This window comes from Canis lupus, chromosome 4 (assembly GCF_011100685.1).
Source record: "Canis lupus familiaris isolate Mischka breed German Shepherd chromosome 4, alternate assembly UU_Cfam_GSD_1.0, whole genome shotgun sequence".
NCBI lineage: Eukaryota > Metazoa > Chordata > Mammalia > Carnivora > Canidae > Canis > Canis lupus.
This window is the reverse complement of record NC_049225.1, coordinates 11,656,275-11,683,951: the sequence shown is the minus strand read 5'-3', so window position 1 is coordinate 11,683,951 and position 27,677 is coordinate 11,656,275. Positions and strand designations below refer to the sequence as shown.

General features: G+C 36.8%; 1 protein-coding gene across 5 annotated transcripts in view; it reads right to left on the bottom strand.

Annotated features, from left to right (window-relative positions):
* Window positions 1–7,690: 7,690 nt before the first annotated feature.
* BICC1 (BicC family RNA binding protein 1) overlaps window positions 7,691–27,677 on the bottom strand; it is a 270,915-nt gene continuing 250,928 nt past the window's right edge. For 3 of the 5 annotated variants that reach the window (XM_038533967.1, XM_038533966.1, XM_038533970.1), the window contains 5 exons: window positions 27,393–27,547; window positions 21,497–21,653; window positions 18,388–18,548; window positions 15,684–15,783; window positions 7,691–10,394 (listed from right to left, as the gene is read on the bottom strand). In XM_038533967.1, the coding sequence (XP_038389895.1) occupies window positions 10,264–10,394; window positions 15,684–15,783; window positions 18,388–18,548; window positions 21,497–21,653; window positions 27,393–27,547 (704 nt within the window). In that variant the 3' untranslated portion in view covers window positions 7,691–10,263. Of the gene's footprint in view, window positions 10,395–12,861; window positions 12,934–15,683; window positions 15,784–18,387; window positions 18,549–21,496; window positions 21,654–27,392; window positions 27,548–27,677 lie in introns of those variants that run through there. The other 2 variants (XM_038533969.1, XM_038533968.1) reach the window with 2 other exon arrangements.

Below are 27,677 nucleotides of genomic sequence, written 5' to 3'. Positions count from 1 at the left end.
TTTGGTGTGTCTATAGGGAGAGTTGAGTTCAGTTCTTCCTATGCTGACATCTTATGGAAGTCACTTTTTTTTTTTGTCTTTTTGAACATGGCATTTTAATAGACATGATGAGGTGATAGCTCATTGTGGTTTTGATTTGCATTTCTTAATGACTAGAGATGTTGAGCATCTTGCTGCATACCTGTTGGCCATTTATATATCTTTTTTAGAAAAAATATCTATTCAGGCTTCTGCCCTATTTTAATTGGATTCTTTTATGGTGGTGGTGATCTTTGCTCTTGAGTCATACGAGTTCTTTATATGTGTCGAATATTAACCCCTCATCAGTTATATGGTTTACAAATAAGTCTTCCTATTCTGTAGGTTTCTTTTCATTTTGCTTTTGCTATGCAGAAACTTTATCAATGTAGTCCCACTTGCTTATTTTGGGTTTTGCTGCTGTGCTGTGCTGACACTTACAGGTGTCATATCCCCAAAAATCATTGCCAACACTCATGCCAACAAACTTTTTCCCTATGATTCCTTCTGGAAGTTTCATGGTCTTAGGCTGTACATTTAAGTCTGTAGTCTATTTTGAGTTAAGTTTTGTGAGTGGTATAACAAAGGGGTCTAGTTTCATTCTTTTACCATGAATAACTAGTTTTTTAAAGCACTATTTATTAAACAGACTATCTATTCTCTACTGAGTTTTTTTGGTTCCTATAAATATTAGTTGACCATATATGCTTAAGTTTATTTCTGGGCTTTCAGCTCTGTTCCATCGATATATATTTATGTTTTTATCCAGGCCCATGCTGTTTTGATTACTATAGCTTTTAGAGTATAGCTAGAAAACAAAAAGTGTGATGCCTCCCACTATATTCTGTTTTCTCAGAATTGCTTTGGCTTTCGGGGTTTTTTGTTGTTGTTATTCCATTTAAATTTTGTTTTTTCTACTTCTATAAAAAATTCCATTGGAATCTTGCTAAAGATTGCATTGAATCTATAGATGTCTTTTGGTAGTACTGACATTTAACAATATTCTTTCAAGTCATGAACACAGGATACTTTCCTTTTGTGTCTTTGACTTCATCAATGTCCTGTAGTTTCAGAGTAGAAAGTTTTACCTCTTTGGTTAAGTTTTTTCCTAAGTATTTTATTGCTTTTGATACTATTATAAATAAGGTCATTTTCTTTCTTTCTTTTTTTTTTTTTGGTAATTTATTGCATGTATATAGAAACACTACTTGTATTTGTATATGAAATCCATATCCTATTTTACTGCAATCATTGATCAGATCTAAGGTTTAGGTGAAGTCTTTACGATTTTCTAAATATAAATTCACTTCATCTGCAAATACAGTTTTATTTCTTCCTTTCCAATACTGATACTTTTTCTTTTTTCTTCCCTGATTGCCTTGACAAAGATTTCTAGTACTTTGCTGAATAGGACTGATGCAAGTGGGCACCCTAGTCTTGTTCCTGATCCTAGAGGAAAAGCTTTCAAGCTTTCACCATTGAGTATGATGCTAGTTGTAGGCTTATGATAAATGACCTTTATTATTTAGAAGTACATTCCTTCCATATGTAACTTGTTGAATATTTGTCATGAATCAATGTTGAATTTTGTCAAATGCTTTTTCTGCATCTATTTAACTGATTATATGTTTTTTCCTTCATTCAATTAATGTGATGTATCATATTGATTGATTTGCATATTTTGAACTATCCTTGAATCCTAGGTATAAATCACAATCATGGTTAACTGAATCTTCAATTTTGCTGCTTAATTTAGTTTGTAGCATTTTACTGAAAAATTTTGCATGTACATTCATCAGAATGTTGGACTGAATTTTTCTTTTAGGGAGTTTCCTTTTCTGGTTTTGGTAAAATGCTGGCCTTGTAAAATCAGTCTGGGAGTGTTCCCTCCACTTTGATTTTTTTTTTTTTTTTTTTTGGAAAGCTTAAGGATAAGGATTCGCATTAATTCTTTAAATATTTGGTAAAATTCACCAGTGAAGCTGATGGTCCTGGGTTTTTCTTCATTGGGGGATTTTTGACTACTCCTTACTGGTAATTAGTCTCTTCAAATTTTCTATTTCTTCCTGATTCAGTATGGTAGTTTATATATATATCTAAGAACTTTTCCTTTTTTTCTAATGTCCAATTTGCTGGGATATAGTTGTTCATAACAGCCTCTTATAATTGTATTTCTGTAGTGTTTGTTGTAATATCTACTTTTTCATTTATCATTTTGTTGATTTGGGCCTTCTGTTTTTCCTTGGTTAGTGTAGCTAAAGGTTTGTCCATTTGTCTATCTTTTCAAAGACCTCTTTATCTTTTCAATTGTTTTCCTGGTTTCTCTCTTTTATCTCTCCTTTAACTTTTAATATTTCTTTCCTTCTGCTAACAACTATGGGCTCCATTTTTTCTTCACTTTCTAGTTCCTAAAGCATAGAGTTAGGTTTTTTATTTAGGATCTTTCTTCCTTCTTAATGTAGGTGCTTATTACTATGATCTTCTCTCTGAGAACTTCCTTTTGCTGCATAGCATAAATTTTGTATGTTGTGTTTCCATATTTGTTTGTCTCAAGATACTGTTATTTCCCTTTTAATTTCTTGACTCATTGGTTGTTCAAGATGAAATTATTTAATTTCCACAAATTCATGAATTTTCCAGTTTTATTTTATAGTATCAGTGAAGATACTTAGTATGATTTCAATCTTCTTGAATTTGCTAAGACTTGTTTTGTGCCTTGACATATGATCTATCCTAAGAAAAGTTTCCATGTGTGCTTGAGAAGAATATATTCTCTGCTGTCATTAGATAGAATGTTCTGGATATATCTATTAGGTCCTTTTAGTCTATTGTTCAAATAGACGGTTTCTTTATTGATTCTCTGATCTATCCATTATTGAGAGTGGGGTATTAAAGTCTCCAACTATTTTTGTATTGATATTTCTCTTTATAGCTCTGTTAGTTATGCTTTATATATTTAGGTGCCCCTACTCAGGTGCATTAATATTTACAATATAATGACCTTGTCTCTTTTCAGCATTTTAAAGTATATTTTTCTGATATAAATATAGCTGTGTTTACCATTTGCTTGAATTATTTTTCTTTACCATTGCTCTCAGACTATATGTGTATTTAAGGCTAAAGTGAATCTCTTGCAGGCAGAATATCCTTGGATTTTTAAGAATCCATTCAGCCATTCTATGTCTTTTAGTTGGAGAATTTAATCCATTTATATTTAATGAATTATTAATAAGTTAGGACTTACTGCCATTTTATTAATTGTTTTCTGGTTGTTTTATTCTTTTTCATTGTTGTTTCTTACCCTGCTGTTTTTGTTTTATGTGTGTTTGGTGGTGTGTGGTATCAGTATCCTTGGACTCTTTATCACAATCGTTTGTGTAATTATTATAGATATTTCTCTAACATAAGATCTTAAAATGTTAACACTTTTTAAAGACTAGTATAACAATGTTTATAGAATTCCTTAGCACTTTTTACTTATTTTTACACTTCTCCTCTCCTCACATTTTACATTATTGATGTTACAAGTTGCATATTTTATTGCATAAAATAACAAATTTTTGTAATTATGATTTTTACTACTTTTATTCTATAACTACTAAAGTTGTTCGTGAATTATGCACCACCATTACTATAGTACAGAATCCATTACTGTAGTACAGAATCTAACTCTGATAGTATATCTATCATTGCCACTGTAAAATTACACTGCTTTATTATAGTTTTAGGTGTTAATTATTAGCTTTCTATTTCTACTCAAAGACCTCCCATTAGCAGGACTAGTAGTGAGCTCCTTCAGCTTTTATTTGTTCTGGAAAGTTTTTATCTCCCCTTCATTTATTATGGACAGCTTCACCAAGTATAGTATTTTTGGTTGGTAGGTTTTTTTAATTTCAACATTTTGAATATGTTCTCCCATTTTCTAGCCTATTAAGCTTCTCTTAAGAAATCTGCCAATAATCTTATGGTGTTCCCTGTACATAACTTTTTGCTCTTCTTTTAATCTTCATCTTTGACTTTTGACAATGTAATTATAATTTCTCAGTTCAACCCATTTGGAGTCTGGGGCCTCCTGGGTCTGGATGCCTAATTCTCAACTCTCCCTGGAAAAGTTCCAGCTATTTTTTAAAAAGTTTTATGTATGTATGTATGTATGTGAGAGAGAGAGTGCACAAGTAGGCCAAACAGCAGTCAGAGGGAGAGGGAGAAGCAGGCCCCCCACTGAGCAGAGAGGCCAATGTGGGGCTTGTTCCAGGACCCTGAGATCATGACCAGAGAGGAAGGCAGATGCCTAACTAAGCCACCAGCACCTCTATTATTTTTTTAAATATACTTTCCCTTCCTCTTTTTCTCCATCTTCTGGAATTCCCATGTGTTTTTATTGTTATTGTGCTAATATTGGTATTTTGTTCCATAGGTCCTTTAAGCTTTCTTCCTTTTCTTTTTGCTGCTCTGACTTGGTAATTTCAAATGACCTATCTTACAGGTCTCTGATTATTTCTTCTATATAGTGAGTCTCCCTCCCACCTTCCTTTCTTCTTTCTTTTTTTTTTTTTTGAGTCTCCCTTTCAGTCTCTTTATGAATTCTTCAGTTATTTTCAGCTCTAAAGTTTTTTATAATTACTATTTCTTTGTTGAACATCTTATTTTGTTCATGCATTATTTCCCTAATTTTAACTGTTATTCTAGTTCATTAAACTTCTTTAAGAGGGTTATTCTGAATTCTTTGCCTGACAGTTCATTGATTTCCATTTCCTTCAATTAGTTTCAGCTTTCAGTTTCTTTTGTGGTGTCATATTTACCTGATTTTTATCCTTACATTGGTATCTAAGTAAGTTGTCTCCTCTTTCAGACTTCACAGGTTCACTTTGCAGAAATAGTACTTCACCAGTCAGCTAAGTTTGGGTTTCTGGACATGTCTACTGGGGTAACATTCTTGGACAAATGGGGCTTGCTAGTAGGGTCTATTTGGGGGCAAGGTAACTGAGCTCTGTCAGCGTTGGGGTGGTATGAAACTGGCTGAAAAGAGTTGAATAGGACTGCTGATTTAGTTCCCTGCCCAAATAAAAACTGTAAGATGGGCTCCATAGTTGCCTCTGTTCCTGGTCAGGCTTCCCTAATGGTGAGAAGTGATACTAGTAGATGGGGCTGTGAAAAGAGCTTCCCTTCCCTGGCAGGGCAGCAGGATAGGACCCAGGGCCTGCATGGCTTGTTGTTTGGGCACCTGAATCAGTCAAAGTGTACAACGAATATCCTGGTTAGGTGAGGTCACTGATTTTGCTCTAAATGGGGAGAGCCATGGGCAATGCTTTCTGCTCAAGTGCCACACTGTAGACAGGGCTGGTGGATGGGATAAAAAACTGCCCATGAATTCTGATAAGGTTCCCTGGTCAGGCAGGTTGAAGGCTGTATTCAAGAATTGGGGCTGTGAATTTATTTCCCTTCCCTGGGCACAGCAGGAGCAGCAGCTCTAACACCACTAAGGCTCTTGATGTACCACTTGCTGCAAGGCAACTCATTCCCCAAGTTCCCTGGCCAAACAGGGCCACTCTTCTCGGGGCAATCAGAACTTTCCTCTCACTTCAGCTTGCATGTTACTGGATTAACACAGCAACTTCCAGGTGCTCTGTCAGCCCTGCCTGTCATATGGGGCTGGGGCTATGCTCCATAAAGGATGGGGTGGGGTATGACACAGCTCTCCTAGCTGCATATGGGAGGACTAGACTCCAGGGCTGGCAAAACTCATTTGAAAATCCTGCTGTGGTGTGAATGTACCTGGTCAGATTGCAGCACCTATTTGGTTCTGAAGATTTACAAAGCCACTGGTTAGAACTATTGCTTGGGCCTGCAGGTAGAAATGTGGTCTGCTAAGATTTGAGTGCTGCTTGTTGGAAGCCTCTTTCCTCTTCTCCATCATAATCAGATTCCCATGATCCCCATGGAGCAAGATCAGAGTAGGTGCTACCCCTAGGTTCTCTTTTTCCAGTGGAGGAACTATAGACACAGGGGAGACCTTTTGGCATGGTGCTGCACAGGTTGGGGGCATGCCATCAGTATGTGGCTACTTCTCATACCCTTCCAACCCAGTCTGTCTTGGTCTCTGTGGCATGAGGGGCACTTCAGCCTCACCCTCATGTTCTAGGACCTCCGCAGTGGTGCCCTGTCCATGAATAATTATTAGTTGTTCTTGTGGGGGTGGGGAGCAAAGTCAGGAACAACTTATGTCACCATCTAGCATCAGTCTCTATTATACATTCTCAGTATCCTCAGTGGTAGCAAGCTCATGTTCTCTCGAGGTAAACCTGAGTTCTAAATATTGCAAAGTCACGTGGAGTCAAATCTAAGAAGTTATGGGTCAAACAGTATAACTATAAAACTGTGGGTCATGACCCTTTTGGCCACATTCCTTTTGAGAATCTAATCAAACCTACAAAACCTAGAAAACAAAAGGTAGATGAAAGCAATACTGCATTTGAAAACATAGACCCATTTCTATGAGATGAGAACTTTCAACGGCAGTTTTGTGAAAAACTGGGGTTTCTAGACAGCACACAGGAGTTCCTGATGCTATAAGCAGATAGAGGCCTGTGTTGAAGGACAGGGATAGTCCATCCTCTAGTTCCTCATCAGCTCCACCATTTTCCATTTTTAAAAATATTATTTATGTTTTAGAAAGAGTGAGCAGAGGGTAGGGGGAGTGGGAGAGGGATTGAGAAACCTAAGCAGACTTTGTGCATGGAGCACAGAGCCCAGTGCAGGGCTCGATCCCACAACTCTGAGATCATGACCTGAGCTGAAACCAATAGTCAGGCACTCAACCTACTGAGCCACCCAGGAGCCCCATGCTGTTTTCCATTTCTAACATAAGTTTAGTGAGGGCAAGTGTTTATGCTCCATTCACTGATATTCCTAGAACAGGCTCTGGCACATACTAAAGCCTATGTATTTATATAAAAATGAGTGAATGACCGAATAATATTGGGTTCATAGGTAATATTTCAGTTATCAAAAGAACTCTTGCACTACAAATATTTTTAAAGAACCATTGGCACAGGTAATTCAAGTGGAAGTATTTCTGGAGGCATAGTAAGTATAAGCATAGTAAGTGTAAAGTTAAATTTGAGATTTAACAAATCTCAGGATTAGGAATATGTTATTTAATACTATTTGAAAATGAGTTCAGACAGAACCTCAGCACAAGGCACAGTGCGCAGTGTGATGGCACAATGGTCAGTCTCTGAAACAGGAACTTGGGTCAAGAAGCCCAGCATAACTTCAGTAAAGAGTTCCTCTGCTGATGGATGAGGTTGTCAAAGTAGTCATACACTTGATTCTTTATAAAAGAAAGAAAGAACGAGAATAAAACCTGTGATCTTACTCTTTTGGTATATATCTATGGGTGGCCAGAGAAACAATGATTGATTACTGATCCTGAACTCACTGGCTAAAATAAAGTGACTTAGCTTCTGGCGGAAAATGAGGATGACCAATGCAAAACAATAGGACAGACAATACACGCACAATTTCTACTGCAGAGACATCTTCCAATTCTGCTGAAAATAGCAAAAAAAAAAAAAAAAAGTTTTCTTAGAAAACAAATACAGGCACAGGTTTACAGGTTTATGTACAAAGGTTGTTTCCCACCCCCCCAAAAAAGACACATTTCATCTAGTAAGGGCAATACAAAGGGGTTATATAAATTTATTTTTCATATAACAATTGATTAGTTTAGAAAAATTCCCATTTTCAAAGCTTAATTCCATCTCTCATTTTTAAAAAAATCACTAAAAGGACAAAAACCCCCACAAAAAATACAATCTGTATCTGTTCTCTATTTACACATAACCGGTCACTATTAAGGCACAGATTGATTAAAAACTAACATTTATTCAAATAATCCAAATACTTTGTGCATCATATAACACTGACAACACCATTATACTGTAGTGTCATATTCCCTTCATTGTATTAAGAGAAAGTGAGAAAAGTAATTTCCAGTGTTTTTATTTATTTTTAGCCACCCTATTTAATCTAGTTTACTTGGGACAGTTTTCTCCTTGGCATAGATAGTATCAAAGCCCTGTTCATAAAACCTGCATCAACTTAATAGTGTAAATTCATTCCCTCTTGCTCCTGTTGCAACTGCATGGTTGAGAAAGAGCCCTAAATGATTGTTTTGTTTTAAATTTGTAAAGAGCCCTAAATGATTGTTTTGTTTTAAATTTGGAAAGGTCTTATTAAAGGAATAAACTTTACAGCACTGAGTGGAACAGGAAACAAACCTGAATTCTTACCCTGCACTGAATGTGTAGCATGCTGTGTTCATACAGCCATGTAAGGCAGGGAGCCCCATGTGATGGTATGTGTACACCTGACATGCACACAGGAGGAGTCTGCTGTACTTGCAAAAGGAGCAATGTAGTTCTCATACCTAAGCATGTGAGATATAGTTTAGGAATGGGCATCCCCTTAGTGCTGTCATAACTGATATAATTTTATGACAGGCCCATTATCTATGCCTTCTAGGTTACCAATATTATTTTTTAAAATGAAATGTTTTCTGTTTGTAAAATTTCTCTTCAACTCTTTTTCTTACCTTAATGGTAAGACTTAGTCATGGAAAATGTCTGGCAAATCTTTCTGATCCCATATTTGCATGAGAGTCCCCAATTGTTATGTATGCTTATGTAATGCCTTCTGCTGAGAATATGCGACAGTGGTTTATGTCCATGTAGAAAGTCTTGAATACTGAACATAAATAAGTCATTACAGTACAGGTATTTCACAACATTTCCTATGGGAAAGTTTTCCAACAAATTAATACACTTGGAAATAATATTGCTTTGAAGAAAGAGAGGCACTTAGTGATTTTCTTCATGGATTTAAAACCCTTCATAAATCTATAATAAAATGTCCGAAAAGACCTAGGAAACAATGTTGCCTGATTTCTTGGACTTTCACAGTATAAGATAATAACAATGAATCTAGCCACTTAGAAAATAGTCCTTTTTTTTTTTTTTTCTTCCTTTGGAACTCAGCTGTTTTTATAAAACTGTCACCCTGGAAACTTAAATAAAGCCTTTCTGTTCTCAACAAACACAAGTCGACTTCAAGCCGACAGATACGGTTTTTGAAAGTCCTGTGACCATATGGAGCACAGCTAGTGTGTACATGGTAAGGATAGTAATCTATTTCTCCTCTTAATGGCAACAGTGCTGTCTTGTCAGATGATTATTTGTCTTTTTTAAATAAAGTGACAATCTAGGGCTCCAGTTATTGAATGCCGTCCACTCTCTACGATAAATCTCTAGTAGATATCAATTTAATCAGTTATGTACTGTATGCTTATAATATCTAAAAATAAAAGTTTGTTATAAATAAGTGTCCTTTAGTGGCAGTATACTAAAGAATAGCCCTTTGCCTTCAGACAACCATTAAAATTATTTTAGCAATATAGGCAGCAGCTAAATATGATGACTGCAAAGGGTTAATATTGCAAAGTCCATTTGGTCTTTCTTTGCACCTGTTATGTGAAATAGGTTCATTGCTAATTGTTTCTAGGATGTTGACATCAATGAACAGAACTGGTTGAGAACCAAGTGGAGTCACATTTCCCAGTCAGAATATTCTCCACAAAACTAATAATCCAGTACCATTTCAAATAAAAATCTGACAAAAAAGTATGACTAAATCTGATTTGTACCAATACATCAGGTGACATGAAAACTAAGAGAAAGAGAGAGAGAGAAAGATAATTTCCACAGGACAAGAAATTAGAAAGTGTAAAGTGCTGAAAGACCTCAATAATTATTTTAAAGAAGTACCAGAAAATTCCACTTTGATTATTTTTAAAAATCCCCAAATCCCTAAACAAAACAAACAAACAAAAGAGCCTCTATGTTTTCTGGCATCTCAGATGTCAATTAATCCTTCATTTTAAGTAAAAAATCAGTGCATATGTTATTTAGGTAAATAAAAACAGGAAATAAAGCCCTACCCTCAAATTGCAAGTTCTGTCCGATTGCCATTTTAAAAAAAGTCATCCAAATGTGGCATTCTGTGTGATGACATAAGATCATCTTCTCTCTTTTCTTCCTTTTTGGCACAAAGTTCAGGTGTGAATAAGATGCTTTGGTCCTGATACCAGACACCCAGAGTACTGAGGACGGTGTGCAGTGAAGGCTGGTCACAGATCTCCTGTGTCCAACTTGAAAGAGTTGGCAGGTGCATGTCTGGAGGGTAGTGCTACCAGCGGCCACTGACACTAGCAATGTCTGAGTGATACTGACGGGGTAGCCTCCCACTTGCTCCGCCTTCCAGGAAAGAGGTGCGTGCACTTGGTGGTTCAAAAAGCTTTCTTCGATTTTTATTTAGTTCTAGAGAAAGAAAGAGAGAATTGTTAGAAGCTCAATGAAAAAGTTTAATAATCTACAGGACATGGCAGTAGAGCTCAGAAAATGGTGACAGAGAAGGGTTTGGAGAGAAAGTCAAATCTGGTAGCAAAAGGAAAAGTTTTAGTTGCTGGTCAAGACATTTCTGAAATGCTAGAAAGTCTGATATTAAACGGAGTACGTTGGTAGCAAGAGAACCAAGGACAGAAAATCATTTTTATTGCAGTTTGTAGACTATCTGGGAGATAGGTCAATCTCAGAACCCTCTATACTCCGGATATACAAATTAAACAGTTTGAATGATCCCAAATGTCATTTCAGAGGCAAAGGGAGGGGGCCCATCAGAGTTGATGAAAGGTATATGAGAGGATATATTACCAATGACACAGAAAATTATTATAGCTACTGAAGTCATCCATGTCAAACACTGCAGTCATTATATTATTGAAATCAGACATGAAAAGAAGACTCCAAATAGAAACATGAGAATAATGGAGGAGCACGATGAAGTGTTAAACCACAGCCCAATGGCTCCAGTGATTCATGATGCCTCTGCTCCTTGAGTCAGAAAGAGTTATATGAAGAACTGTATCAGTAGGAGTTTCCTTTGAATAAAAAAATCAACTAAGTATAAATAGCAACAGTTTAGGAAATTAATATAACTAAAAACAGCTAATACTTGAATCCAAGTTTTCAGGGAAAAACTAAGATGCTTTATTTTAATTTTGAAGAAACCAGAGTACTGAGAAAAACACAGGTTACTTTGTCTTTTGCCAACCAGAAATTAGCCAGAAAAGTAAAAACTTAATTGTAGCATCCCACCTTGTTTATCACTATGCAACTGCCCCCTTCCCCCACCACATATATTTACAAATCCTCAAACCAAATGATGTAAGTCTTGCTAATGAACTCCTACAAGTAAAAAGAATCATCACATTCTGGAAATTAGGGTTCTGAAAGCCACCAAACCCAAGTATCAAAAAATGGAATTATACAGTTGATGTGCTTAAAGTTGTCTTTTTTTTTTTTTCTTTTTTGGAAGGGAGTGGAGCCAGTGATCCAGCACATGCATTTGCATAGTATTCAGAGCTTTTTCAACCCCACCCACATACAATCCTCTTTCCAATTTATGGCTAACGATGGGCTCAGAACAACAGACTCAAGCTGCAGTGGGTTGGTCACGGTGGCTAAGGACAGCTATATGGCCAGATGTGCACTTATCTCCCAAGTTCTGAAAGATGAACCAACACCCTTAACTTTTCACCCTACTGCCCTCCAGAATGTAAATGTCTGCTCCATAGGGATGATACAAGAGTGGAGACCTCTACCTCTCTCTTTTGTTCACAGTTAGATCTTAGGGGAGAAGAGAAATAACAGTGATTTAGTAGGGCTTATTATAAGACAAGCACTTTACAATTTGTTTTGTCCCATTTAAGTCCTCCTTAAGGAGTAAATGATATTATCATTCTCCATTTTAGATAAGAAAATTGAGTTTTAAAAACAAAGTCCACACAGCTTTAAAATGACAGGCTGACATTCTGCCTGCCTACACAAAGGTCCATGCCCTGGGTCCTGGGCTTCAGTGGTCCATCCATTGAGTAGAGAAGACCAACTGAGGCATCAGGAATACAAATTTGAAAAATCAGTGGTTTCAGGTATGCTAGATAACAGAGCTATACTTCAGATTTTACCAAATTTATTTTTTTAAATAGAAAAACACAGCTTTAAAACTCTGGAGAAGCAAGGAAGAAGGTATCTGTATAAGCAAGATATATTCAGGCATAAATGGCTACCATCAAATTCCTGCAGAAACACTATAACAATGATATTCCTACTAAAAATTGAACACATGTATCTTGTTTAAAAAACAAACACAGAGATTCAGAAATCAAGACAGAATTTAATATATTTAGAGGCAACTGTAGGAGAGTTAAGAATAAATGAATCCCCTTAGGTACACAGTCTGGGAAAGTTTTATCACCTTCTAGTTAGAAGGTTGTCTTTGGCCTCCATTTTCTCATGAGAGAACCCATGAATCAGGAGAACATTCTTGTACTATAGAGAAGGAAAAGGAATGAGCGAGGTGAAACACCAGTCTTCCCTAGAACACGTAACATGTACAATTGAGCACATGAAAAAACTGGGCCACTAAAGACAAACATATTTTTAAAAAAGACATTGAAAACTTTATTCTGAAGAGTCACATCAACTAGATTTTTGAGAGAATAAAATGATCATGAAGGAATTTGTCTATTCCCTAAGATACAATTTCTGAGGTATATATTTCTAAATGTGAAACAGAGATATATATTCTAGAGATTATCAAAGATCAAGTCCTACTGAAGAGATTTTAATGTTTGTTGTTGTTGTCTTTTACATTAAAAGGCAAACTCCCTTCTGATTTTTTTCAAGAAAGCCTAAGAGATAGTTTGGGAAAATACCAACCTTTTTCTTTGAAATTCCAAGGTTCACACAATCCTGGCAGCTCTCAGGATCTTGTTGCGGGTCTGAACAGAGTCACAAACTAAAAGAATAGGTCGGGAAATGTTAGATCTACCTGATGCCGTGGTGGGAAGTCTGTCAACAGGATGCTAAAGATCCTTTTACTTTGTCCCTGTACGTTTAGTTAAGTACTCACTAAGATACTCTGAGAGAAATAAAAGAATTTTTAAAAAATCAGAGATTTGAAAAAAAAGACCATTTTTTCTCTCTGATCCATCTCTTCTAGAGATAAATCTCATCTCCTTCTAGGACATTAAAAGAGATATTTTCTGGCCCAAGATTAAAAACAGAGTAAAACCTTACACTGAAAGCACGATCCTGATCACAAATTAAAAATCTATAAAATTTTAGAAAGGAATTTTGAGCAAACTCTGTATCTAACCAAACTATGTAACCACAAGACAAACATGAGTAAAAGCTGTCCAGCTATCTTGCATCTATTCCTGGAAATGGAATGTTCTGAGACTAGAAATGGATGTCTTTGTTATCAGATGAGTTGAATTGAAAAAAGAAGCTTTTTGAGAAAGGGTTTCTCAATAAAAACTTATTCCTTGCAGAGAAAACAATTTACCAGGTTCAAACAAATACACTCAACAAAGACAAAATCATCCTTAAAATAATCAAATACTTCACACTGTGCAGATCATTCATAAAGTATCTATTCAAAGCCTCTAATTTCCTTTAAAAGCCAGAAGACCTGTGAACCCCATTGAGAGAGGTGGTCTACAGAAGTAGTATGTAACCTCAACAGAACCACACTGAGGATGATTGGAGAAAAAAAATTAGGGAAGATTCAAAACCCCCGTTTCCCACTCTTCTTCCCCAAAACCACCTGGAATACAACACAAATGTGTTCCAGAATAAAGGTCCCAATGATTCAGAGAGATCTGTTTGTTGCTGAAAGCTTTACAGAGTTTGGGTGCACAAAGAAAGAACATAATTTTCATTCTATGGTCATTGACATTCCATGAATCTCTAGTGAATAATTATCAAATTTTAGAACATACACTTTTCTGGTATATATGTGCTGGCCCACAAGCATATGTTACACTATAGGCTTGGTGATTATGTGAGTTAATAAAAATTCAAGTAGTATATTAATTTCTTTTTTAAATTAATAAAAGAATATAGACATATGATAAAGTTAATTTGGGTCTAGGAATAGCACCTTAAGGCTGAGCTTCAGTGCAAACAAGCTAAAAATTATCCTATTAACACAGGTAGTAAAAAAAGAAAGAACAAAAGAGTATACAGCTAATAAAATTCACTGTTAAAACTGTTGGTTGTTTTCACTACTGGTTGTTTTCACCTGATGACAGAGCACATGGAAGGAGAGACCTTAGAAATGTTAGGTAACCTTACATAATCATTTATTCCAACCCACCTTCATGGTTAGGAAGCCAAAACCAAGAGAGGTTTGGAAAGTCACCCAAGGACTAATGACTTGGCAGAGGCAAAGCCCAGATCTCCTTATGTAAATACAGAGCTCTTGCTATCATACCAAGCTGATCTTATGAATGAACAAGAAAAAGCATCTCCCCTGTGGAGTTTCATTAATGCAACCATTTGGGTACACAGGACGGAAGAAGACTTCTCAAACTGATGAATGCAGAACTCCATCCATGGAGGAGCCTAACAGGCTGCTCAATGGCTGAATTTCCACCCTTATTTCAAAGCTGCTCTGCTTATATCTGCTTCGGGTATAAGGTCCATATCTAAGATTTCCTGAGGAGGTTGGAAGGGGGATGCAATCTCCTGCTAAAATGAAGTGGAAAACCACTGCAGTTTTCATTTTATTTGCTGATCTGATTAGTACATCTTGTTTGGAAAGAACTTGCACTGGTTGGGTGTCACTTCTGGCCTCATAAAGGCCAGAAAATCAGTGTTTTGCAAAGGCAAAATTATTTTGCCACCACACCTGACACTTCCTTCTGCTCTTGGTGTCTCTTTTTGAGAAACTGGCACACATATAAAATTGACATTAGTGAACTTTATCAGAATTTCTTCAAAAAATAACCTCATTATCTTGCCTCTCATATCTTCCTCATATTTCTCTATACACCTTTCTGAGGTACATGGTTATGTATCTACAGATTCCTTCACTCACCATCCAGCTTAAGTCCTCTTAAATGGCAGGTACTCAGGAAATACCCCAAGAGCATTTTCTAATACACAGAATATGCAACAGATGCACAAAAAAAGGTGGTCTGGGAGACAGACAACACTATTTTCTTTCATTCTGTAATCACTCAGGATAATAACCCATCTGTGACTCACAAATTCTATTAAAAGTTTGGGAAAAATTTAAAAGCATTAAGACAACACTGCCAGATTCCAGCTATACCAAGGATCATTCTCTTCTCTGGTTATCTCAGTTGGTATACAAGGACACATGCATTTGAAACATGACAGCCAATCAAGAATAATTATTCACTAACCCAATGATCATTGCTGAACACAACCACAAAAAGGAGAAATCAACCTCTACCCCATTCTTATGTTCTGCAAAGGGCAATTTGAGTTAGATCTTTCTGAAGAGATCTATTTTAAAGAACACTGTCAAGGCAGGTTTTCAGGCCATGCCTTGATGAAGGAGTAGTAGGGATGTTTTCAGCATTTGTTAAACTGTTAGTGGAAAATACTCTAGAACCACAACCACAAGGTGCCAGCATAGTAAGCAAGTGGTTGATGGACAGAACCAGCCCCACTGGCTGAGGCCACTGGCAGAGGTTATTCAGAGTTTAATATGTGAGTATAAGCATTTATATTCACCTGAGATTGCAAGCAGCATTTTCCTCCTGGCACCAAAAGTCGTAATTCCCAGCTCCTTCAGATCCTGATCTGTGAGAGTGAGGAATGTCTGAAGATCGATCTATGGGTGAGAAAGTAATTAATAACCAATACAGTAAGTACTTATTTTCTTGTTCACTAAAAGTTCAACTCATTATTACACATATTTCCTTTACTAATTATGTCCTGCTTACTCACAGACAGGAACAGTGGTGTCAGAAATCTAGGGGGACAAGGGCTAAGTAATTATGGCAGTGAGATGAAACTCATGATTTCAGCATAGGACTTAGGCTAAGTCAGTTTTTTACTGCAACTGAGATGAAATATTTAGGTCCCAGCACTGTGGCAGCCAGAGCAAAATGCAAACACAAATTCCACAGTTTTGGGGAACTGATAAAAAGAAGAATACATTACCTGTCCAGATGAGAGAAAATATTTCTTAGCTTTGGATTCTGAATTGGGTAAGTGTAGCTCTATAAAAAGAAACTGAATAATACCATAACTGGTATCTTCCACTGTGTTCTCCTAAGAATGATAGCAGAATTCCTAGAATTAGACCCATGGGTCACTTGGCTCAGCCCGGAAATTATCTCCAACAGTGGCATACAAGAGGTATTTTCAGGGACAATATAATTGCCCTCTCTGGCATCAGCAACAAAGTGTAGGGAAGTAGCTCAAGGATCCCACCCTTCCTTTGAAGACAGCGTGTAAGAACAAAAGATAACACGCTCTGAAGCCAGAGAGATTTGGCTTACTATTCTGCCTCTGCCATTACCAGTGGTGGGTACTTAGAGTTGACAATATGGCACCTTGCAGGGCTCTGATGGGCTTTGAATATGACTGGAGGATTAGGCACTGGGCTCACCAAAGCGGCAAAATAACTGGCAGCTGTGGTTATTAATTATGTATTTAGACATATCATCTGTGCAAGTGGCTGAATAAATCTTCAACTTGCTTAGAATAAACTAAATTTCACAAGGTCACTTAATTGGAAATTCTTGTAAGTCATATCTGAGTATTAGGAAATATCCTCCATGAAAGAAACAGATCCAGATTTATACTTTTCATTCAGATTATATAGAGATTAATTTGAGATTTTCTGTTTTCATTTTGAAGGTATGTCCAGATCTTAGAAAACTTTTTCACTTATCATGTCTAAAAGTATGTTTTTAGAAATTCTATTAAACAGAGATTCTCTATTTCAGGGATCCTCTCTTTTTAAAGGGCAAGAAGCTTAGGGGCCAAATTATCTCCATTACAACTATTCAACTCTGCTATTTTAGCTTGAAAGCAGCCATAAACAACATGTAAATGAACAGGTACTGTCTTTCAGTAAAGCTTTATCTAAAAAATCAGACAGTCCTGCTGACCCCTGCTCTAGTTAATAATATTAGATAAAGGCAGCCTGGTTTCATATTATGTTTTCTTCCTTCTTCGAGTATTTAGGTAAGAAGTACCTTTAATCAATTTATTTCCGTGCTTCTTTAGGTAGGAAATAAATATAGATGAAAACAAATCCAGAATATAATTGAATAACACCTAATCTTTTACTTCAAAACCTTCTTTGTCTAGACAAGTTAAAATACTTCTGTCCTTGTACTTCTCAATCAACTACCCTTGTCTAACCACCAAAACTAAATAGGTAAACACAATTTTTTAATGCATTGATGAGGAAAGTGTTATTCAACTTAGAAAATCCTCATTTAAATGAATACTAATTTAGATTTAGGGAAAAGAAAACAAAATCCAATACACACATGACAACCTTTTTTTGGTGTTAAAAAACAAAAAAATTCACCAATTAAACTTAATTAGTTATTGAACCATGGGTAATACATTAAATTTATGATATAGACTGCATAATAAAAATCTTAGATTCTTTATGATGTATGTGTGCTTGGGAATTACTGACTTAATCAGATGTTCTCTAACATGAACTAAGCTAAACAAGCATGAAACTTAAACCATGTCTGGAATTAAAAAATACATACATTTATTGAAATACTCTAATTTTGTTGCACTGGGTTAGCTGTGCCCTAGTAATGGGACAGCATAAGAGAAAGAATCATTTTTAGGCGCTCTTCTCTTCTGGTCAGTGTGTAATAGGCCATGGCTGATCAGTCTGACCCAAATCCATAGTAGTAATGTTTCAGAAGACATCTCGTTTCCATCTCAGTTCAGGCAAAACCCAAACAGTAAATTAATGAATAAATTAACATAAAAAAGCATATTCTATTTTCTGGAGGAAAAGATTCGGTAACATGACGAGGATAGGGTCAAAACCCACCATAGATATTTGTTTCAGATGCTGTCATTTAAGTGTTACAAATAAAGACAATACAAATTAAAGACTGAAATTATCTTAAATATAGATTTTGTTGCTGACGGAGCCGTGAAACAAAAGTTTTTGTGAATCAATACACTGATTAGGTCTTTTAGCTAAGATTGGTGAAGGTGTGTTTTTGGGAACACAATATTTTATATTTCTGCTATCCTGTGTTACTAGTTGCACTAAATAAATAAGAAATGAGATAATACTTTTCTTAACAGCAAAAATAAGTTATAAGATTTTAATAAATGCTCAGTGAAAGCACAGCCACAGGTCAATGAGTGATTTCATTCTAGAAACCATCATACATGCAACCACAATGAAGATGCCTGGGATAATAAACAAATAGTGACTGACCTCTTGTTGCTGGAAGACATCTGTGTATTTGCCCAGGCCCAGTTTGCTAAAGAGCTCAGGGAGGTCAGAGCCTTTGAAAGAGCTGTTTAAGTTACAGCCATTGCTTCCTGTCAGTGAAGAAATGCAGTCCATGTAATTGCTACTGCTGAGATAGTGCTCCGCTGGAAGGCAAAGGAGAGATAGGCTTGAAGTGTAAATGCCCAGAGACAACATAGTTTAATTAAAAATTTTAATCACTTGAATATTTTAGATTTCATTGTTGGGCTGGACAGAGCAGTTGCTGCAGAAATACAGCAATTCTTTACTGAAACATTGGCTTTTCATTAATGAAACACTGGTTATTGCTTCCAGGGAGGCTCTTGCCATTAAAAAGCTACACTTGGGAGGCAGCAAGTCAGCAACAGTGCCTCTGTAGTTAATAATCATTAATCATCTTCTCCCTAAGCATTCAGAAACATTTGCTCTTTATAATTGATTTGATGTGAATTAAATGAGAAATTGGAAGAAAGATCCCTGGGATACAATAAAGGTATGCAGAGTTACTGTAAGTCTGGGCTCCTTTTGGAAAGCAGGATGGCCCTCTGAATCCACACTTGTGCTTTCCTGTGGTCAAAGGAACTATAGGATATTGCAATATGTAAAATCTCAATTCTGACAAAAATATAATTGGGCAGTCAGTTCGCAAAAAAGAGCACTTCTATAATTAAGAGCAAATATGAAGCGTTAAGAATGGTGCTGGAGTTTCTGAATTTAACTGATGACAGAAACAAATCTGTCTCTTGAGAAAAATTCTAAGACAGCATTGCTGAACTTGCGTTGACTCTGTGGCTGATTTAGTGGGCAAAGATTTCTCCAGATTGTCTATGGTTCAGACCCAATACACGCATTACTAGGTGATGGACTCGTGAGCCATGTCACGTACTTGACCAAATACTCAAACATCTTCCATAGATGCTTGGAGAACCTAGCAGAGCTCTGCAGCCATCCCTACTTCCCTGACCAACAACTGGCTCTGGTCCATGTGGGAATTCTTCCTCTTAGATCGAAGTTGCAGCTTCAGGAAGGATTCCTAGATTGATGAGGGTGGAAGATGCACACCTAGTTAATTAGATACATCTAATCTCCTTTGGTTAACGCATTCTCCAAATCTAAGAATCCTGTTCTGCACTGTTCTGTGTGCCACTGATCACCTTCTCTGGCCATTTTCATCTCCCGACTGAGAGTGTATATACTTTTTGTATCTCAAGTGGAAAAATTTCCTGTTCAAGTTTCTCTTTCTCTTAAAAACAGATGTTTTAGGGACACCTGGCTGGCTCAGTTGGTGGAGCACGTGACTCTTGATCTTGGGGTCATGAGTTCAAGAGGCACAATAGGTATGGAGCCTTCCTAAGTATTTTAAAAAATACATACGAAAAAAATAGAAGTTTTATTTTTTGTGGGGAGAAAGTGTACAGAAAAAGACCCATGAGCAAACCCTGAGGACCTTCCACCACTTAAAGGTAAGGACCTAAAGTCATCAACCTAGTGAGATGCTGGTTTGAGGCTAACACAATGCAGAGTGTGAAGAGCAAACAGGAGTAACCACGGGAGTTGACAACATGAAGGTAACTGGCAGGATGACTGTATTATTTACTGTCCAAATGATATATTTACTTTATTTGAGAATAAAAGAGAGTGTTACTGAGAATCACACTGAAACAACTAGTATGACCAGAGATGTCTGAGGAAAACCAGACAGTGGTGTCTTTGAAAAGGGTTTAAAGAAAAATTATCTAAAACTGTGCTGTTGAATACAGTAACTACTGGCCAAATATAGCACTGAGCACCTGAAATGTGGGTAGTGGGAAATATATTATAAAATCTGTTCATACCATATTCTGAAGATTTGGTACAAAAAAGAATGTAAAATATCTTTTAAAAATGTCTTTATACTGATTACTTGCTTAAATGACAATGTTTTACATATATTGGATTAAGCAAATACATTAGTAGAATGTTAAAAAAAACTAGATGTCAAAATAAAATATTCTTAGTGGTATATATTATGGCACATAATTTCCTTTATATTTTTTTATCTTTTTATATTTTTCTTTGTCTAAGCTATTTGTAGTTTCTATATCCTCTTTTAAACTCCTTATGTTCTTAAAACATCTGACAAAAGCCAAACAACTGTGTTCTTTAATCATTGCTTTTAATTAATGAGTTCCTTTTCTTAACCTTAATCCTGAACTTCAATGCAGCTAAACTGTATAGTCGATTTCAATTATCCAGTGTTAAGTGAAGGGAAAGGAGCTAAAGACAGAAAAAGAGAGGCACAAAACAAGTTTATATTGAGCTACAGAACAGAGATCGTTTGTGATTACTATTGTCAATTCTTGTCTGCTTACCTATTTTATTATACAGCCCAGAAAATATGGGTGCTGTGACAGAAAAACCACTGGACTCATTCTGAGTCTCAATCACATTCATTCAAAGCCAAAACTTCTCTGCTTTAAACTCTTTTCTCTATTTATGCCAATTTGGCTATATCTTGCCAGTTTAAAAAAGTCAGATCTTGCTCTTCACCTTTAGTAGCTATCCACTAGGCAGACTTATTTCTATGTTCCAAGATGCTAATGTGATCAAATCCAGCTCAACTCCTTTATATCCCTTAATTTTCCTCATCATCTGGACCTTTGCATGAGCATGACTCATCCATAATTCGTTCAACAAACATTTACTGAGTGCTACTAAGTGTCAGAATTGTTAGACATTTGGAAGAAATAAATAAGGCACAGCTTAACAGAATGTTCAGACATGGGCACAAACACAGGTAATAAGTCCTTGCTGAATGAATAAATGTTTCCTAGCTTGTGGAGCTCAAATTCTCCACAAGGATAAAAGTATAACTTAGCAGTGAAAGCACAGACAAAATGCAGTGGAAGCAGAGAACTATGCCACCTACTTAACCTGGAAAAGCAGGGAAGGCTTCACAAAGCAGGTGGCGTATAATTATACTAAATACTTGAAGGCAGGGGGTCCAGAGTTTATATTTGAGCATCACCCCAAGTCAAATAGACAAATTCCAGGCTGATTATATCTAAAAGTATGATGAAAAGTCAAAGCTCACTTGATTTATTTTGTTTACGTTTGGGGCTGCCAACAGAAGCTGCAAATTCACTAGGACTCGGGGGTCCTATTCCATTTCGGTCCCTCCAGTTATCAGATTCACTTCCACTTCCCAAGTGTTCACGACTGTTGGACCTTGAGAGGGACATTGATGAGCCCTGTAAACAGTCAAAGCCAGAGGAAGACATATTTAATAAGGTAGGTTTCCTGAGACTTGAGAAGAAAAGAATCTACATTAGACCATCACCAATTACTTCTATTGTTAACCACCGCCATTACCCACACATGCTGACTCTCAGGAAGAGTCTGTGGTACCTGTCTATATGGCCTATGTCCTCCAGCCACCAAGGACACATGGTAATATACACAGTGAAGTCTTTCCCCTTCATTATCAGAGTGCTCAACAGAGTTCTGAGAGCCCCCAGTATAAAAGACTTGCTCCTATAAGGTTTGGAGCAGTGGATACTAAGAGTCCTCTCTATTTTGGGGAACCACAAAGCAAATATTCCATCTGGTATAGCAGAGATTCTCTGCGTTGGGCCACCTACAAAGGACACATGGGAAGAGATGTGGTTAGACCCAATGCTTTCCCAAGAATAGAGCTCCCAGGCTAAGTGAGTCAGAGTGGAGAGAAGGTTGTCATCTCTTCCATGTTACCTTCATCCAAACAATGATAGGATGTTTCCAATTAATTACAAATATCTGGGAAAATTTACCTTTTTAATTCCCCCCTCCCCAATAAAAATTTAAAAGATCTCAACATTTGCACTGAATTTGCATTTATTTATTCAGTCACTGGCACTTTATACTATATCTACAGTATTCAAGTCAGGATTCTCAGATTTTCAAAGTAGCATATTTGTGGGGGAATTCTAAGAGAATCTTTCCCTATTCAATAAACACTAAATCTCACAGCAGCAAAATCACGCCTTCCCCTTTTTACACTTTTTTCTTCAAGTTATCATGAAGCCATACTCCCCAGGTATTCCACTGACTCCCTGTAGCCTTGTAGGATCTTCCTCCCCTTTTCCACTCCAAAAGTCACATTACCCTGGGTTTGGCCCTAGCATTCCTTCTTTCTCTATACTTTCTCATTAAGGAATCTCAGCCTCTTTCAGAGCTTAATGACAAACATGACTTCCAAAATTTTACCTTCATATTTGACTTCCCTATTGAAATTTATAATCACGGAACTGCCAATCTGACACTCTATTTTACTGTCTTGTAGGCATTTAAACTTAAGAGTGCTTGAAATTGAATTGTTGATTACCCATCCCCATCAGCTGCACCCACACACACTCCTCCCCCAGAATTCCTGTATCTCATCCAGTTCCTCAAGCAGAGCTTCTGAGCTGTCCTGTCCCTCCTTCCCCTACCACATCAAATCCATCAACAAATTGTATTGATGTTATTTCTAAACATATCTCAAATCTACCCACATCTCTCCAGCTCCACAACTGTCACCAAGAGTCTCCTTATGAAAATTTTATTCTACTCTTGCCTCCTATGCCACCAATATCCATTTTCCATCAAGTACCTGGGTTGACTTTTTAAAAGCAAATTAGAACAAATGATACCTTCTGTGTAAGGTCTTATAATGCTTTTCCAGTACTTTGCCATGAGCTAAGGTGCTCCCTACCTGATCCTCTGCCTCTCTCTCTCTCTGTCTTCAATACTCTACCACCCTACCCAACTTCTGCTCCATGAACTTACCAGCTGGTTCTGACTTCAGGATGATCATGCCAGGATGATCAAGGCCTATTACCATTTCCCTAGATCTTCACAAGGCTGGCCCTCTCTTGTCATCTAGATCTTAGCTTAAATGTCATCTGCTCATAAAAGCTTGCTATGACAACCTAATCTAAAGCAGTCTCCATTTCATATTTATCAGGGATTTTTATTACTTAATGACTTCTTATTTATTTTTTTGTACCTCTTTGTACCCATCAAAAACAAAGTCCTCTCCATGAAACCAAGAACCTGCATTCAAGCACTGTATCCCTAAAATTGTGTACAGAACACAAAAGGTGCTTAATAAATATCTGTTGAATTATTGAATCTATGAATACTTTCCCTACATCTATGGGATGCCCTTAGCTAACTTTTGGAAAGAAGCAGAGGGAAGGAAGGCTCCTGAGATCAAAGAAATGGTGTTTTTAGTGAAAACCATCTTTAACATTGTATTTCAACCAAGATAAATCCAGTGTGGCAAAGAGAAATAAGAACATGCTCAGAACTGGCAATTAGTCAATGAGATCATTACCCCAATAAAAATTTTAAATATGTGTATATTTAAAATTCTGCATCTAAACTCTTTTTGAGTATAAAAGTACATTCACCTAAGATCTAAGCAGACTTAATGTACACAGCTATATCAGATCTGGCTAAACATGGTGATTTCTAAAAACATCAAGTAAAATACAATCTTGTGATGTCTACCAGTTCATTATCTACTCACTAAAGTATTACAAAATACAGTTCAATTCCAGTTTTGGATTTTTAAGACCTTAAATAATCAGACAACCTTATTACTCTTAGTTGTAAGGAAATTAAAAATCATCTTTGATTCCCAATGCCTATTTTTATTTGCTTCAGAGAATATGTAGCAGAGATGGTGGCAAGCAGAAAAGGAAAATCCCAGACCTTTTGTAGTTCTGTTGATGCAACAGAAATACTGCAGGTCAAAGCAGCCTTTCATTCAACCTTTTGTGTCTCAGTATATGATCAAGGGTCATATTTTCGAGTCTTGGAGAAAACAAAAAATGTCTCAAGCTGCCTGTTTCTTATCTGAAGGAGCTCTTTGGAATAGGCTAATTTTTCAAAGCTGCCCTAAAACTGGAAACAACTGCTCAAGTCTAGCTTCTCAGAAATCTGAATAAAAAGCTCAAAGCATCAACTTCTTGCCTGAAGAAAACTTCCTAGGGCAGGAAATTCCGTGTGCCTTGATCCCTGGCATACTGAGGGAGCAGCCCATGCCCATCAGAACCCACTGACTAAACATGCTTCTTTTCATGGATCAGCATTCCACTTGTCCATTTGGTTTTGTTTTGTTGGAAGAGAATAAGGGAAAAAAATATTTCTTGCCACCTTCTAATTTCAAAATATTAGTGCTATAAGCAGAGATGTGGTCAATCCTTTAATAAAAGGTTTTTAAGTTCTATTTTTCCCCAAGTCCTTCTCTATCCCACCCTGTCCCCATGTCCTAACCCAAAGAAGCAATCCTCAGTGCTCAGTTTTTAATTCTTCTGAGTTATAGCAGAATAAAGGGAAAATCATACATGTGCAGATAGCAACTGCTGCATAATATTAGACCTTACTCTTGTAAAGGACCCTTCCATCCCCTTTCAATGAATTTGGGATGCATGAAGAAAAGTTCAAGTTCCTACGCAACACGGAAAATCTAGAATAACATTACCAAAAAAAGCTTGGTTATATCTTTTCTTCAGTACTGTTGAAGGGGTCATAAATAAAAACAGGTTACATGGTAAAAGCCCATGCCCTGATCTAGCTGGTCCTGCCCTCCCCTCTACCTTCCAGTGTGAACAGGTTGCTAGATGTTACCAGGAGAGTAAAACAGGCTAGCCCATGATAACCAAAGCAAGAAAAGTCACCAGAAGGTATTCAGCCACGGAGTTGGGACCTTGCATATTCCTGCCATTTCCTGCCAGAAACTGGTCTATTCATCCTTGGACAAGTGCTGGAGCAGAAGCATCTTTTAGGTTCTGAAATAATTTCTGATCATCCTCCTAGTGTTACACCCCTTTAGAGCAGTGTTTCTAGAAAGGTATCTGCATCAGAATCATACTAAGCTTTTGCTGAAAGATGTAGGTTCTTGGTTCTTAGTTCTTGCTCCCTATCTGGTAAACGAGATCCTGGAAGAAGTATGTGCATGTCTACCAAGCTCTCCAAAGTAAATTTTGTACCTGTTAAGTTACAGCAACATGGTTCTAGATCATTTGCTTATCACTTTTGCTATGTATCCTCTTGGGTTAACCACGTGAACTGTAAGGAAATTTTGAAAAATAAACTCAAGTCCTTTCTGTGACACTACGGCCATGACCTCAAGTAAGACACTTAACTGATCAGGGCCTCTCTTTCCTCACTGGGAGCTTGTGGCTTCAAATAAGCTTGTGGATGAAAATGCACTATATAAATCACAAAGAAATAAATTATGTGATTTAAGAAAATTGTTTCTAGATCATTATGTGTTTATACAATACTCTGAGGTATTTCTTTGGATATCAAAAAAAAAATATCTGGTTTGAATGTGCAGTAATACTTCCAGCAGTAAGCTTTCATATACATAATCTCAACTTTCAGCCAGTGTGTGGTTTTCTTCAGAGTAAAGTTCTCCATATGAAAGAGCAGTAGCTGCTCAATATTACTGAGAATTTACCATATACCTTGTTACGTACTGGATGCTTTCTTCCATGTCAACCACAAAACAACTCAAATTAGAAAACAGGTTCAGAGAGTAGATGTCACTCATCAAAGCTGTACATCTATCAGGGGTGGCTGTCAGACACCACAGCTCCTTCATTCGACCACTACATTATCAAAACGATCATCATTTCAACCAGTCATACTGCTGGTCTTTGAGAACACAAGTGACTTAGCATTTCTAGAGTAAAATATTTCATCTCAGAAACTACAGAAACAGATCAATGACCTAAACACTCCATTCTGCCAAAGGCAAGGATGAGTGAAACGATGACCACAGGGGCATCAACTAAAAGCCTAAGAATTAGAACAGCAAGTTTTAAGGTCTCTGCCAACAAAAGGAAGGCTTATTTTCTCTGAGAGCTATAATGGCAGAAAGAGCAGTATGCCTCCTAGAGCCTCAAAATTTTTCATAATGTTCCTACATTCTAGCTGCTGACAGTAACTTCAGTCTTTAGATACAGTAGCAACCTGGCAGCCTATAAGTCTGACAATAAAATTCACAAGAGACTGTTCTTTTTAGTATTTTCTTTTACACTTAAAAACAATGGAAAAAATTGATGTTTGCTTTTGCCTTTCATCAACAGTCTAATTTATTGCAAGGAAAATTGCTGGAGAAAAGAAGGTCAATCTACAATTGCTAGTTATTAGACTAACAATTATGAAACCCTTAACCAGTATTTGTTTTTCAGCATACAGTGTTCTAATTGAACACTGTGATTCTTGGATTCATGATTTTTATTCACATTTGGGTTTGCATATTCTCCCCAGAACTGTGTGTGCATGCATGTGCTCTGATTCCACCCCACCTCAGAAAAGGCTTACAGCCAAAATTTGATACTGTCAGATTGAAAAGGCCTTGCTTAGCAAGTCACGTGCAGCATGGCTGAGAAATATGGAACACTGGATCCCTTCCGCATGCAGCAAGGATGCCAGCTTCCCAGTCTTACCCTGAGCAGTGCAGCCAACATCTGGGAAACATAAAATTTTGGAGCTCTTGTTTATGATATTTCCTGCTGTGTTCCTGGCACATCTGAACATGCTAAATTTTTTAACTCGTATCTGAAAACTTATTTTTGTTGAGTATTTGCCTCTTCCCCCCTATGGTGGGCCTGCTAGTGATACCCTTAAATAAAGGAATTCTTTATAGATTTTTATGGAATATTACAGCTGTCCTTTGCTTAATTTCAGCCACACTCTATCATTTGTAACACTCTCCCCCCAACAAAAACACATTTATCCAAATTTTTATCTCTTTAACAGTTGATCAACAACTTTGAGGAAAGTTACATAAAGACCATAATATATTAGATTGCATTAATTTGATTGTAATATGTTTATAGGAACGGAAATTAGAACAAATCACAATTAACTTTTCCTTATGTAAATAAAGAATGGTACCTCTCATTTTCTGAGAGAACAGACAGGAAGAATGGGTAAGGCATGACTCTACGAACCTCAAAAGTGGTTGTCATTGTGGGCTTATAGGACACATGGTTGGCCCTTCTCAGCTCCTTTATAGTTTCAGCTGGCATGGATTTAGAAAACCCCAGGCCACTCCAGGTATTTGTGGGTGTTCTGACTTCTGTCACCACTGGTTTCTTTAACATAGCTTTGGGAAACAGCATATAAAACAAATGTTTGGTATTTTTAAAGTTTTTCTTAAATAAAATATTGGTGAATGTTGTTTCTTTGGTATGAATAAAGAGATTATCACTGAATATTATTTCTTAACATGAAAT